General features: G+C 39.7%; 1 protein-coding gene across 2 annotated transcripts in view; it reads left to right on the forward strand.

The window, feature by feature from the left end:
• Positions 1-13,778, forward strand: part of LOC137847939 (transducin-like enhancer protein 4) — a 97,842-nt gene that overhangs the window by 78,046 nt on the left and 6,018 nt on the right. For both annotated transcript variants that reach the window (XM_068666658.1, XM_068666659.1), the window contains exons 9-15: positions 5,319-5,438; positions 5,978-6,031; positions 6,693-6,845; positions 8,069-8,201; positions 8,529-8,722; positions 8,920-8,996; positions 12,580-12,829. In XM_068666658.1, coding sequence (XP_068522759.1) covers positions 5,319-5,438; positions 5,978-6,031; positions 6,693-6,845; positions 8,069-8,201; positions 8,529-8,722; positions 8,920-8,996; positions 12,580-12,829 — 981 coding nt within the window. The remainder of the gene's footprint in view (positions 1-5,318; positions 5,439-5,977; positions 6,032-6,692; positions 6,846-8,068; positions 8,202-8,528; positions 8,723-8,919; positions 8,997-12,579; positions 12,830-13,778) is intronic.

Genomic DNA, 13,778 nt, shown 5'->3' on the forward strand with positions numbered 1-13,778 from the left:
TTCTTCCACGACCTGAGGGATGGCAGCATGGTGACAATTCCTGCCTTGGCTTGGGCTGGTGCAGGCCGTATCCTAAAGAGAAAGTGTCATCGCTCTGTGTCTGGTGGCTGGTGCCAGGGTTCTATGTGTGGTTCCTGGTTCCACGTCTCAAGGGAGACAAAATGGAGGAGGTACAGGGAAAGGCAGCTGAAACAACCAGCAGGATGGAGCAGCCTGTCTGATAAGGGAAGGCTGGGAAGGCAGAACCTCTTCAGTCTGGGGAGAAGACTGCTGAGTGATGATGTGCAAAACCACAAGGCCGCGGGTAATACCAGGCTGTGTTCACCAACAACTGCAGCCCTAGATCTAGGGGGCATGACAAAATGAGTGGGAAGATTGAATCTGAAACAGAAAAAAGAAAGGCCTTTTCACACAGATAGTCTGAAGCCTGCTGTTATGAGAGGCAGCAGAGGCAGGACGGTCACCAGCAGTTTCAGAGGGTCAGGTGAGACAAACCCAGATAGGAGGTCTGCTGGTGGTTTCTGAAGGGGGTAGGAGGTCTCAGGTGGCTTCTGTGCAGCAGCCCAGGGTGCTGGGGAGGCTGGAGGGACAGAGCAGCAGCCAGTGCCTGCCCAGGCCTGGAGCAGTGCCTGCAGGTGGTCTGTGCTGGTTGTATGCCCACATACAAAATTGGTGCCAACCATCCAACCAAGCAGCATTACTGTCCTGTCGTCCCTGGACTGTGATGCATGCTGTATCCATTTTTATAGTTTCTTTTATACTTTCAACAGACTTTATAACAGCAATAATGTCATTCAGATAATTATACTGTAATTGACCTTAGCGTTGAGCATCCTTGGCTTTTACTGCAGTTTGCTTAATACTTCAGGATGGTCAATTATCTCATAATTCCCACTTTGTTGGGAATTATTGTTTTAATTATTACACTCCAAATACATCATTTTGGCATAGCGGTAAGGGTACGCTGGGGAATGGTCATATTCATGAATGCTTTAAAGAGTTACCAGCTTTATCATGTGGGAGGGCTTTTCATCCTGTCATCTCTAGTCATTACTTTTAACACTTATTCCATTTAATTATCACTTAGTCTGCTCAAGCCAGGTCTTCATCTGCAGGAGCTAGCATATGGGGAGTTGGGGCTTACAGGATTTGAGAGAAGTTGGAAGGCTGCACAATCTGACCATATTGATTTTTTTTCTGTTGTGTTGCAGCATGAGTCATCTGTGTTAATGCAAGGAACTTCCAGTGGAAGCTGGGGTTAAAATGGTGGTCGTGATTCCTCTGATTTTTTTATTTTTTTTCCAAGCAGTCTGAAGTATTAATTATCCCAAGTAGACAGTGAGCACGCAGATGTTTGCCTTGTTACCGGTGAGAATTTTACGGCTCTGTAAGAGGCTTATATTGCCCTCTTTATGATCATCTAATTTGTTACTATGTGGCACTGATACTCCACCAGGAGCAGCACCCTGCAAGCGTAGGAGAGAAAATGGACTGCTTTATGAAACTCCAAATGGCCTTCATGATGGGTGATCTTCTTGTTTAGCACTGTGCTCAGCACTGCCCAAAATACACAGTGAAGTATAACGTGTCATGCTTTATGGTCTAGTGCAACAGATAGTGTGGATCCAGCACTAGAAACAGATTCACTTCTTAACCAAACTACATGAACAAGGCAATGTGCTCAGCCTTTCTATAAATGTATCTGTTAAATATTGTTTTTTTTTTTTGGTCAGCATTTTGTGATGTATTTAACATCAATAAAAATGTCCTACCTAAGCAGAAAAATGAATAACTGGTAGATTTTGCTAAAATGGAAACTAGGTGTAACCCACTTTTACCAAAGAATATTGTTTCCTATATTTGATCTAATTATTATATGTGAGCAAACTCTATGTTGGTTAGTAGGAAAATGCTTCTCTCTCTGGTAGATGAATGCATTTTATTGAAGAAAACAGCAGTGCGAAAAGTCTTTATTTCTCAATAAATTTTAATAGTTACTAAAATGAGGACTCTGGCCCATTAAGTTACAGCCTGCCAAGGTATAATGCTGAATCACTTAATTTCTCCAAGTAGCTATCCTACTCCAGTTTCTTAAAGGCAGCTGTTAGAAGAGCGCCAATGTTTTAATTGAGGAACAGGGCAGAGTCTGACAGCTAAGTGGTGTGCTTTGATGGAGGTTCCCTTGCACAGTTCACAAATGTAAGAATCTCTCTAGGAATATATATGTAGGCTTGCAACATGAGAACTAAGATGTGTGTGGATACAGGATTGTACATAGGAATTTGATATCGGTGGAGACCATGAAGACATTGTTACGTCTAGGTATTTCTCATTTGTAGCTAGATCCTTACAGGTGTTGATAAGATGATAAACAATTAACAGGAACTTGTTATGGGTCATAATGTTGTCCTTCACACACTGAAGTTAATAGGAGTTAGGTGCATGTGAAGATCTAGACCATAGCCTGTTGGCTGTTGGCTGAGCTGACATGCTGTGGTCTTGACGTATCATTGTTAATCAGAGAGAAATTTAGATCTGTCAGTACCAGTACTAGAGATCCCATGAAGTTAGAGATCTCTGTGTGGCATGTGAACAGAAAAGTAGCTGGTGTTGCAGGAGTGTTGATTTGTTGGGTAACTGGGGCACCATGCAAGAAAAGGGGTGAAATAGTTTTAAGTGAGAATGTTTAATTTGTTCTGTAGTAATTGACTCGTTAGGTAAAATACTGTTAATCCAAGTTCAGTGACCAAATTTCAGTTTGGGAAATTAGATTCTTCCTGCTTTCTTCACTCCACTGATTTGCCCACTCTTCCCACCAGCTGTCATTAAGTTAGTTGTCTCCATTTTTTCTACTAATGTCAGGTGGGATACCATCTTTTCATATCAGTATCAAGTCTGATCCATCTTTGAAGCAATAAAACCATTAAGCACTACGCATTGCCCCAGTGCCCAATGTGGTGCTCATCCTTTATGTGCTACTGATAATTAACTACTTTATCATTCTAGTAGGGAGCTTTAATTTATTACTTTATTAAGCAGTGAAATCAAAGATTAAAATGGTATCTATAGCACATAGCTAACTAGATTGTGAAAAATGAAACTATATGGTTTCAAATTTATGAAAATAAATATTTCTATTTAAATAAGTGCAGTAGTTTGCTTTAATTCTTTAGACACCACTCTAATTTGTAGTTTACTGGTGATTATTTTTCTTCGTTTTAAAGTAATTTGCTTTCTGTAGGGTGAAGTTGAGAAATAATGAATTGAATTCACATTACAAGCTACTGCCTCCCAAACTGTAAATGAATATAAATGTAATAGGAGTATGCTATTAAAATCTTTTGCAAAAGACTATGCTATATTGTTGCAGTAAACAAATACATTCTTTCAAGCCATCAGTTCATTTAATACTGTATTTCTACTTGGCCTTTATTATAAGGGTTTCTGTGCCTACTGTCACTACTGCCTCTGAATGCCTTAACGTATATTGTCTTTTCAGAGCAAACAATAGCATTTTTAATTTGTGTCATTTACAGTATAATAGTTGATTAATGATCTACTTTAAAGCTAGATCAGTGAACTCATTATAAGATGTACTTGCTCAGGATAGGAAATCCTTGTCTACCTATTGTATACTGTCAGGAAGGAAGAAGAGAGGGAAATGGGAAAGGCACAGACTGTGCTCGGCACTGTCGTTGTTCTGAAATTTTAATTTCCACTCAGTGTACTTAAAGGGTAAATAGCGATCACCAATCAAAAATTGTTTTGTTTTGTTTTGTTTTCCAAATTCTACACTCATTAATCAGAGCTACTGTTGACAAGAACTGGAAATTTTAGAGAAGTAGAGCTCTGAGTGTCCCAGCAAGGATAAATGTTCTCATACATGACTTGGGCAATGATCACGGCTCCGCTTCTGTGGTTAAGTGTTTTTCATTCTTACCAGAAGTTTGTGGTGTAATAAGTTAAGGAAAAGAAGAAATGCAGTAACAGCAATGGAAGACAAGTTGCACAGTGTAAATGCTAATTCTTGGTTTTGCGTTCCTGGTGGCAGTGATTAAAATAAACCTAGGGAGGTGTTCCTTCAGAACCCCAAAACCAGAGTGTTGTATTCTACAGCTTTATGAGGAACAGCAACTGGTCATAGCATGTGGAAAAAGAACCCCCAGATGAGAGCTTCTAGATGAACAGGAGTGTCTAAAATCCAGTAGTAAGGACTTCATTAGTTGTTGTTCCTCCGAATCCCTTATATAAGGAGGATAGAGAGATGGAAACAGTCAGCAGGGTTTCGACTGAGGATTACTTTCATCTTCATTCCTGTCAGTTCCAATTCTGTAAAGTGCCTGAACACATCCTTACTTATGTACGTTCAACCATTGACTTCAGTGTGAGATAAAATTTAGCACATGGTTAAATGCTTTCTTGAATTAGGGCCAAAAGCTGCTGCTGCTGTTAAAATCAATCCCAGAGGGAACTTTGCATCTTTCATTACTTCCTTGTTTGTATACCAAGATAGAGGTTCTACCAAGCTCTGGAAATGTGGTAGGACTTGATAAATGTCACCTTTCCTGTTTAAAGGAGTAGAGCAGAATTGCTGGATGACAGTGCATTAAGTACAAATTACCTTCCTTTCTCTCCTGTCCCATAAATGTGCCTTGTAACCATCATTGCTAAGTGAGGGCCGCAGAATGACAAGAGACTCCGTGAGCCACTATGTTGTGTTCCTGTCTACTGCAGACACACCTGGTAGTTGTAAAAGGAGACGGATTAAAATCAGTTTAGGTGTTTTCCCCTATTCTTTCCAGCTGCAAGATTGTTAGTTCAGAAGATTACTTCGGCCTTTGCTAGAAATCTTCGTTCAAATGTTTGCTGAGGTCTGACTTACCTTGAGTCATCTTCTTGTTTTGATTTCTTTGTTCTTTTTGTTTTGATTCCTGCATGCACACATACACACCCCTCTTCTTGGAGGTCAGTATTGATTTAACCCTGCATATTTGTACAGGAAACAAGGCAAGACCAGGCCAATATACAGTACTCTTAAAATGGTCCAAAGTAGCTCTACATTCATTCTGTTGACACCACAGATATCAAGTATTCAGTGATGTAAATTATTTTCCTTTATACTATCTCTTCCAATGCAGTGCACTTTTAACAGAAGAAACTTGCTGGGTAGCTAGCAGTGATTAAAACACAAAGTGCTGTCCATAAGAACAGCTCTAAATCACCTCATTGGCTTAAGTTGTATTGAGGGAATGTGACAAATAAACCCCTGTTTGGAATGAGCATCTGATGTGTTTTTGCCATCTCTTTTCTAACTGCAGAGCTCTTCTGTATCTCCCTCAGCCAGTTTCAGAACAGCGGAAAAGCACAGAAATTCGACAGATTACTCTTCAGAGAGTAAAAAACAGAAAACAGAAGAGAAGGAAATAGCAGCTCGTTATGTGAGTAAAACATTTATGTTGTGCACTGTTAAACTTAAGTGTTCCTCAGTAATTTCACCAATTTCCTACTGCATAACTAATTTTAAAATTGTCAGTCAGGTTTTTAGTATGTTATTATTATGTGCATCTGTGATAGGTAGAAGGTTTGGGTGTGTATGATTAATAGTAGTTTTGATAATACAGATACAGGGCACTTCAAAGGCAGGGAACAAGGAAGGAGCATTAGTTAGGCTGGAACTTGAGAAATCTGGAATATAGCTTGGCTCCAACATGCAGTACAACTTTGGGTGAAGATTTTCATCCTCAGGCTTCATTCACTGTTGTGAAAACTGGGAAGAATGCTGTAGCTGTGAAAAACTATTAAGGAGAAACACCTAAATATTACATTTATTTTTACTCCATAAAGTTTGATTAAAGTAAAGGATATATTACATAGTTGTGAGCAGCTTTGCATTTCATTGGCTTGTTTTTTTCTTTGTACTTAAGAAACATCAGGATATTAAATACATATTTTTACACACTGTGATTTGTCATTGCAGGACAGTGATGGTGAAAAGAGTGATGATAACTTGGTAGTTGACGTTTCCAATGAGGTATGCAGAATTGTGTTTTTTGTACCTTACACTAGCAGTGGTGGGGTTGGTTGTGTATTGAACGATTTCTGGGTGTATTGGGTATAAATAAGATTACAGCCTTTGCCTTCATAAGAGGGCCTGAAATGCCTAAGGAAGTCCAGTCAGGTCTTTCTTTAGAATGCAAATCACATCTCTTAATACTTATTTCTACAAAGGACTTTTTTGTTTCTTATTCACACCAAAAGCCTACTTGAGATTTTTGAAGCCAGCCCAGCCCAGCAGATAGGATGCAGTTTGTAATGGTATCTGTGTTTTCTTTCACTGTGGCCCAGACTTCCTTTGTGAGCTTTATCAGGTCTGACAAATGCCTTAAACCTTCCCAGTCTGTCAACTGAAAAAAATAGATTTATTTCCCTATTTCAATATCCATGGGTTTTAAATATTTTTCAGTATCCATAGATTTTAAACAGTTTTTCATGTTTAATGGCAACAAATTTTAAGGCTTTAAAACTATTTCATTATTGATATTGATTTTACATTTTTGCCAACTAAATGCTTAAGAACTGAAGAAAGATGTCACACTTTATGACAGAACTTCACTCCAAAGTGTGAATTGCTCAAGACAAGCACTAGTGGCTAGTATGAAGTTTTTATGCTAATCCACATTGCTGATGTTTAGGATCCTTCCTCTCCCCGGGGGAGCCCAGCACACTCTCCACGAGAGAATGGCTTGGACAAGACTCGACTGCTGAAGAAAGATGCACCAATTAGTCCGGCGTCAATTGCATCCTCCAGCAGTACTCCTTCCTCCAAATCCAAAGAACTTAGCCTTGTAAGTGCTTCTGAAGTCTCCAAAACCTGTGATAATAAGCTGAAATAGATGCTTACCAGCTTTCTATCTAGACACCATTTGGATTTCCACAACTATCAGTAAAGCATCATGAAACATTAATTAAAAAAAAAAAAAGTAAATTTTATAAAACAGTAAAGAGAAAGTCCACAGACTTTTTTTTTTGATATAGGAAGAGGTTATTTTCATTGGTGGTGTGGGTAGATGATAGATGTGCTGTGCTGAGAGATGTTTTTCTCCTCCCCCATATGAAAAACTGTCATTCTAAGAATAAATAAGAGTACACAGGGGTTCCTTGAGCTGTTTTCCTGCACTGTGGTTTATAGCAAATTCAGTTCCTGCTTGGATGTGATTTGGTTGTTAGCTTTGTTTGAATTACCAGGCCATATACAACAACAATAATTTTTATTTTCTATCTAAAAAGTAATCTGTCATTTACAAGAGCCTTCCTTGACTTGCATCACAAATCACAAGGCAAAAAAAGTGCTGCCAGCAAGTTGGGGGTTTTCTTTCCTTTCCTGTTTGTGACCACATTTAATCACATTTCTGAGCTGCACAGTAACTCCCATCTTCGTTCTTCACAGGTCAGGGTACATGATTATTTAAAGAAATAAAATAAATAAAAAGAAAGCTTAAAGTGAATGTAGTGCTCAGGAAAGGTGATGGAATGACATGTTCAGGCTCAGGAGTCTGATGAACAAGCCTGTCACAAGAGTAGCACTGCACAGTTCTGACTTAATACTCATCACTGTCTCCATCCTATGTTACCAACCCCCGATCTGGGTGTGAGTTGTTGGTCAGTTGTTTTTTCTGCTCTTCTTGTCTGCTGGGAAGTGGACCCTCGCAGAAGCTCATAACACGAGCACGTCCACCACAAGCAGACCAAGACCATCACCATATATCATGTGCTGCCAATATAATTGCCAGATGGCAATGATCTTCAGTCATTGACCTCATTCTGAATCACATGGATGCCCCAGGCAAGGAAAGCTGTGAAGGCTATAGTTAATTTGCAAAGCCATTCTGTATTCTTCATTGTCTCTGTAGCTTCTTTTCATTGCCAGTGACTTCTGAAGCCCAAACTCAAAAGCTAGATTTCACTAATCGTGCATGTTCTTATTGTCTTCCACTCTTTTTTCAGACAGTACTAAAAAAGGTAATATAACGAACACACTGTTTTTCATTTTCTTTTTTTTGGCAATTAGAATGAGAAATCTACCACTCCTGTATCTAAATCAAATACCCCAACTCCACGGACTGATGCGCCAACTCCAGGCAGCAACTCCACTCCCGGACTGAGGCCTGTGCCGGGCAAGCCCCCGGGTGTGGACCCACTAGGTGCGTATCAGTCTGTCTCAGCAATGTGAAACTGCTGCCATTCGTTTCCTTACCATGGACCATGCCAAGTCAGAATGTTATGACTGCTTAAATTGGATGCTAAACTGGTTCTTCAGCACTTACATATATATGTTTTATATATGTATAAGTGCTTGTTTTTATATATATATATATATATATATATATATATATATATATATATATATATAAAATTTTATATGTGTATATATATATGTATAAAAATACAATTTAGTGGTTTAGGAAACTCATATTTCATTTAATGGGTCTGGGGTGGCTGTGTGATTTCTTTGTTTTTTTCTTCAACAGCTTCAGGTTTAAGGACACCTATGGCAGTGCCATGTCCCTATCCAACTCCATTTGGCATCGTTCCACATGCTGGAATGAATGGGGAGCTGACCAGCCCTGGAGCTGCCTATGCTGGTCTGCACAACATTTCCCCTCAGATGAGTGCAGCAGCTGCAGCAGCTGCAGCGGCAGCAGCTTATGGGAGATCTCCAGTGGTAAGTGCTGCTAGTGCAGTTGGTGTTGAAAGTAATTCATATCAAATTTCATATCAAATGTAAGACCTGTGGGGTTATATCTAGTGCAGTCTCTTTGTAATTTGGGAAGTATGCTATGGAGAAAGTGAATTAAACAGTCTTCTCTTGCCTATCTCCATCTTTAATATACCTTTTTGTTTTGCTTGGGAAACCTATAGGTTGGTTTTGATCCACATCATCACATGCGAGTCCCAGGCATCCCTCCCAATCTCACAGGCATCCCAGGAGGAAAACCGTGAGTATCAAACATTCAACATCACAAATTATTCATCTGCTGAAGTTATGTTCCCTTGCTGGTTGGAATTCCCCTTAGCTACTGAAAATTATTGTGTGAATAGGAATAAATACAGCTGTTTGACAAAGGAAGAAGAAACTGTTTAATCTTAAAGTTGCATGTGTAAAATTTGTTTCAAAAACCAATAGCAGCTGGCAAGTATTGGGTGGTATAGAGTAGAGGAGATAGAAATAAATGGAAAAAGGAGCTGAGCTTCGAGGTATTACATGCTGAGTCTGACTGGTTAGTCTTATACAGAAATGCAAAATGGAATGGGATCTCAGCTTTCCTTCTCCACTGTACTCTGCTTCTCAGTTTAAAAAATGATTTCTATGTTCACAAAAGCCTTGCAATTACTTGCAAACTTACCAGCTGCTATAAACAGCAGTGTGCAGAGAAAGGAACACTGAAATGTTTTATTTGATTGAAAATACTGGAAAGAATTATTGTATCGTAATGTTCAAATTCATCCTTGATGGAACTGACCGTAAAAGGTGACCTGCTCTACCAGGCATCTCTTGTTGTGAGCCTCAGAAAAAGAATTACACAGATATGAAGAACTCTGCGCTCACATCCCTCTTGAGTTAGAGAGGGGAAAAAATGAAACAGTAATGCAAACCATATTGATTCAGGTTTTATGTGACGGTCCTCCAGTTCCTGTGTGACACCCATGGGAAATTGTGGCTGGCTAATACTGCAGAGGTGGTAGGGCAGGGGACGTGGTTTGTGCTATTCCTTCTCTCTGTGTCTCACGTATGAACATGTTTGTGGGGGAGTGGATGGGAGATAGTCACGCACCTGCGTGTGACTGAATGCATATTTACCTCCCACTGAGCTTGTGGACGTGCAGGATTAGTAACCTATCATGGGAGAAGTGATCAGTCCTAGTGCCTGTAACTCCTCTTGTACAAACATATCACAGGAATCATAAACTATATCTGACTCTCAGATTGCACACACTGCAGTTCGCCTCAGTTGACTTTCTGCCAGTTGATCTGCTCTGATAGGCTGTTGCATAAGGTGGGTTTGGAAATTGTGTGCAGCAGCCACCAGGTCAGCTGTTTGCATTAAAAGTTCTGCGGGGTGCAGACTTTCATTCTACACATACAGCGGGCACTTAGAAATTTCCTGATGTGACATTCAGATGTTTGCACTGTTCAGGTTCATCCTTGGTGGAGCCGGATCCAAGAGAGGTGACCAGCTCTGCTAGGGTTTGCTTGCTGTGCACTGAGAAATGTGAACTGTGCAGACCTTTCTGCTCATGTAGCAAACTGAAATCAAACCAGTTCAAGTTCTGTTACATCTCAAAGGATTTTGAATGTCATTGACATATTGATGACAGTTTGAAATGACAGTTGCATTTAAATATTTGTCAGCCTGCGTTTCTGAAACCTTTGAAATCTGTTACTCCTTTAGCATGGCTGCATTCCTTTTTTCTTCGTTGTTAGGTACATTATTTTTCAAAGCTACCATTTGGGATTGTTGCTTTCTCATTTACTCTTTCTTGTCCCTTAAAGCAAAAGTTGCGTAACTCTGCACTGTTGAGCATTAGTTGAAATGCAGTTGGTAGCATGTGGCACATCAGGGGTCTGGCTATTAATAATTCTCTTTCCACTTTGGACATATCTCAGAGAACTGAGGATAGTACAATACATAAATAGAAAAGGTAGCTGATCTGGACAGAAGAAAAAAAGTGCTCACTGGGTGTTTATAGTGTCAGATATTTTGTAGGTTATTAGAGTATTTCAAATAAGCAACATGCCGTGTGATTTTATTAAAAAAAAAAAAAAAAAGCAACAGTTTAATCACATGTGCTGGTGGGAATAATGGTTAGAATGAGAACACTGTAGTCACTGATCACTCCAGAACTAGGCTTTATTTCTGCGGTTGTTCAAATTTGTTCCCTACGTACTTCATAAGCCTGGCAAAAATCTCTCTGACTGATGAAAACAATAAACAAAGTGTTCATTCTCGCTCTACAGAGCAACTGAAACTTTAGGCAGAAATCAGAAGAGATGATAATGAAATTCCACTTGTTTTGTTAGAGATTTTAGCTTCTTTTTTCAGTACCTTACTGCAGCAAACAGGAATTAAGGAGATAATGGGGAAGATATTTCAGATTTCTGTGGTGATAATTGAACCCAAGATTCTACTTATATTGGCAGTTTGCTGCTTCTGACAACCACAGAAATCTGTCCTACCCTTCCCTGAATGTGTTTAATGTCAAAAAATGGAGAATGATGATACGATTTGTCACTCAGACCTGCCAGAACAAGAAACAGAGGGCAGGATGAGAAGAGTATGTAAAGCTCTGGGAATTGGGCAGAAAGGTGAAAATGCAGTTGCAATTTATCCTGCTGAAAATTATTGTTCAGATGTTAATGCACTATGAATCTTAAATAACAAAATCAGTAGTTGAATTCTGAAGCCTGCCTTCCTCAACTTTCAAGCTACAATTAAGGAAATGAGCTTTCTAAGTAGTATCATAAAATTATTTTTTTTTTGTGAGCTCTTCTCATTCTCACCATTGTGACAATGTTTTTTTTTTGTTTGTTTTTTGTTTCTTTTCATCTGTATTTTTGTGATGTTTTAGGTCTAAGGAAACTAAAGATTTCTGTTAAGCATGCATTGGTGTGTTTAGGTGAATCCTCTTAAGTTTGTGCTCTTGTAATAGATGTGATGTGTCAGGGAGCATCTAAGAACAAGACAGTTTCACAACCTAACTGTTCTCCTTGGAAAATATTTTGAGATGAAGCTGTTGATAGGTTATTCACAGGTGGCATAGCTGGCAGTCACACAACACATTCTTTCTCAGTGAGAGTCCTGATTCTGGCAAGAGAAATTGGGATTTGTAGTTGTTGTGTCAGTTCCACAAAAAAAAAATAAATAAAAAGGGAGAAAGAAAGTAAGCTCAAAAGAAGGAAGAACATCCCAATGTATTTTTGCTGGTCTGTCATGTCAGGTGTCAGCAAGCATGCCTGAGGGCTTAACTCCTTGATGGTGGTGTGGTGGTGGTTTCCCTACACCCTTACACATAGTGCTTGGCAGTTTCACTTGAGCTGCATGTGATCTGTGGTGTGTTCAGGGCAGCTGGGCAGCAGTCCAGCTGAAGTCCACGTTAGTCAGTAAGGGAACAACCAAATGTCCACTGGCAGTCACCTAGCCCCAGTGCTCTGCAGCAACAGGCCGGCTATTTCTGTCTGCCAGTGGGCCTTGACCCGTCCTTCATTTGCATCTCTGCAGGCAGTGGTCTCCCCACACATTGCCAGAAACTGTCATTGCATAAGTTGTGAAAGCTCATTTGATTGGTAGATGGTCCTTTGCTTGTCCCATTAAAAGCGTGTGTTTTGAGATCCATGCTGTAAATATCTAAAGGATTTTTTCTTTACATCACTGAAAAAATTGCAAGAGGAACTAAGCAAACAATCTGATGAATGCCTGCATTGGAAACACATCTATAAATCTGTTTTCTTAAACAGGCTTGAAGAAAAACTTCTTCAGTCTTATTCCTCTCACCCCTATCTTTTTTTTTTTTTCCCCATAGAGCCTACTCATTTCATGTAAGTGCAGATGGTCAGATGCAGCCTGTTCCTTTCCCTCCTGATGCCCTCATTGGTCCAGGAATCCCTCGCCATGCCCGCCAGATCAACACTCTGAATCACGGGGAAGTTGTGTGTGCAGTTACCATCAGCAACCCCACAAGACACGTGTACACGGGTGGCAAGGGCTGTGTTAAAGTCTGGGACATCAGCCACCCTGGCAACAAGAGTCCCGTCTCTCAGCTGGACTGCCTGGTAGGTGAACGGTGGCATATGACAGTGGAAGAAAATGGCAGGTTCTCTTAAGGTTGAAATGCTACTGGTAAGGTACAAAAGACAGTGGCTATTTGAGTGTTGTCATTGGTATCAGAGCTTGGTATTTCATTTGTAATTTCGTTGTTCCTTTTTGAATGGAGTTTAAAGTATATTCCTTGTAGTACTTGTGTCTTTTTTCCCCCAGTGAATCAAAACATTTTTAATATCCTAAAATTGTATTTGCAGGGGGGAAGATCAAAGACAGCACACCCGATATTGTTTATAAACTTTGACATTTGTTGGCAATGTTAAAGCTTGATATCCTATCATGCTAAAAATTGCTGTCTTGCAGCTGTATTCTCAGAGAATATTTGAAGATTGTCACATATTTTGTGTCTGTGTATGTGTGTGAATGCATCGCCCTGTCTTAATGTGACAATTAAAAATATCCCTGAGTGTTATTCACAAATTATTTGAATGTGCTAACAAGATGAACCATTGTTAGCAGCCTTTCTCATGTCATTTACCAGTTCTTGGTAAGATGTTGCTTCTTGTTACAGAGGCAGTAAAATGAGAACTGTGCAGCACATCCAGACATATAATGAATTGCTACACAAATTGCTACACAAATGAAGAAAATTGCCCAAATATTTTTCTCTGACATCTCCGAGATGGTGGCAGCAAGTCTCACTGGAGCAGAGCGGGGGGGGTGTGCAGTGAATTTGGTACTCCCCCATGCCGAGAGGTTAATGTGCTGAAATAAACAGCGTATGAAAACGTAACTTTCTACACAAGCTGTCGAATACAGCTATCTTGAATTGTTTGGGGTTGGGTTCAGGTCTTTGCATTCTGATGCTAATTAAGATTAAATATCTCTCACTACTGAATTTTGTAGATCAAGTTTAAGTACTTCCCTAATGTCATGTAATTTTCTGGCATTAATATACTT

This window comes from Anas acuta, chromosome Z (genome assembly GCF_963932015.1).
Source record: "Anas acuta chromosome Z, bAnaAcu1.1, whole genome shotgun sequence".
Lineage (NCBI taxonomy): Eukaryota > Metazoa > Chordata > Aves > Anseriformes > Anatidae > Anas > Anas acuta.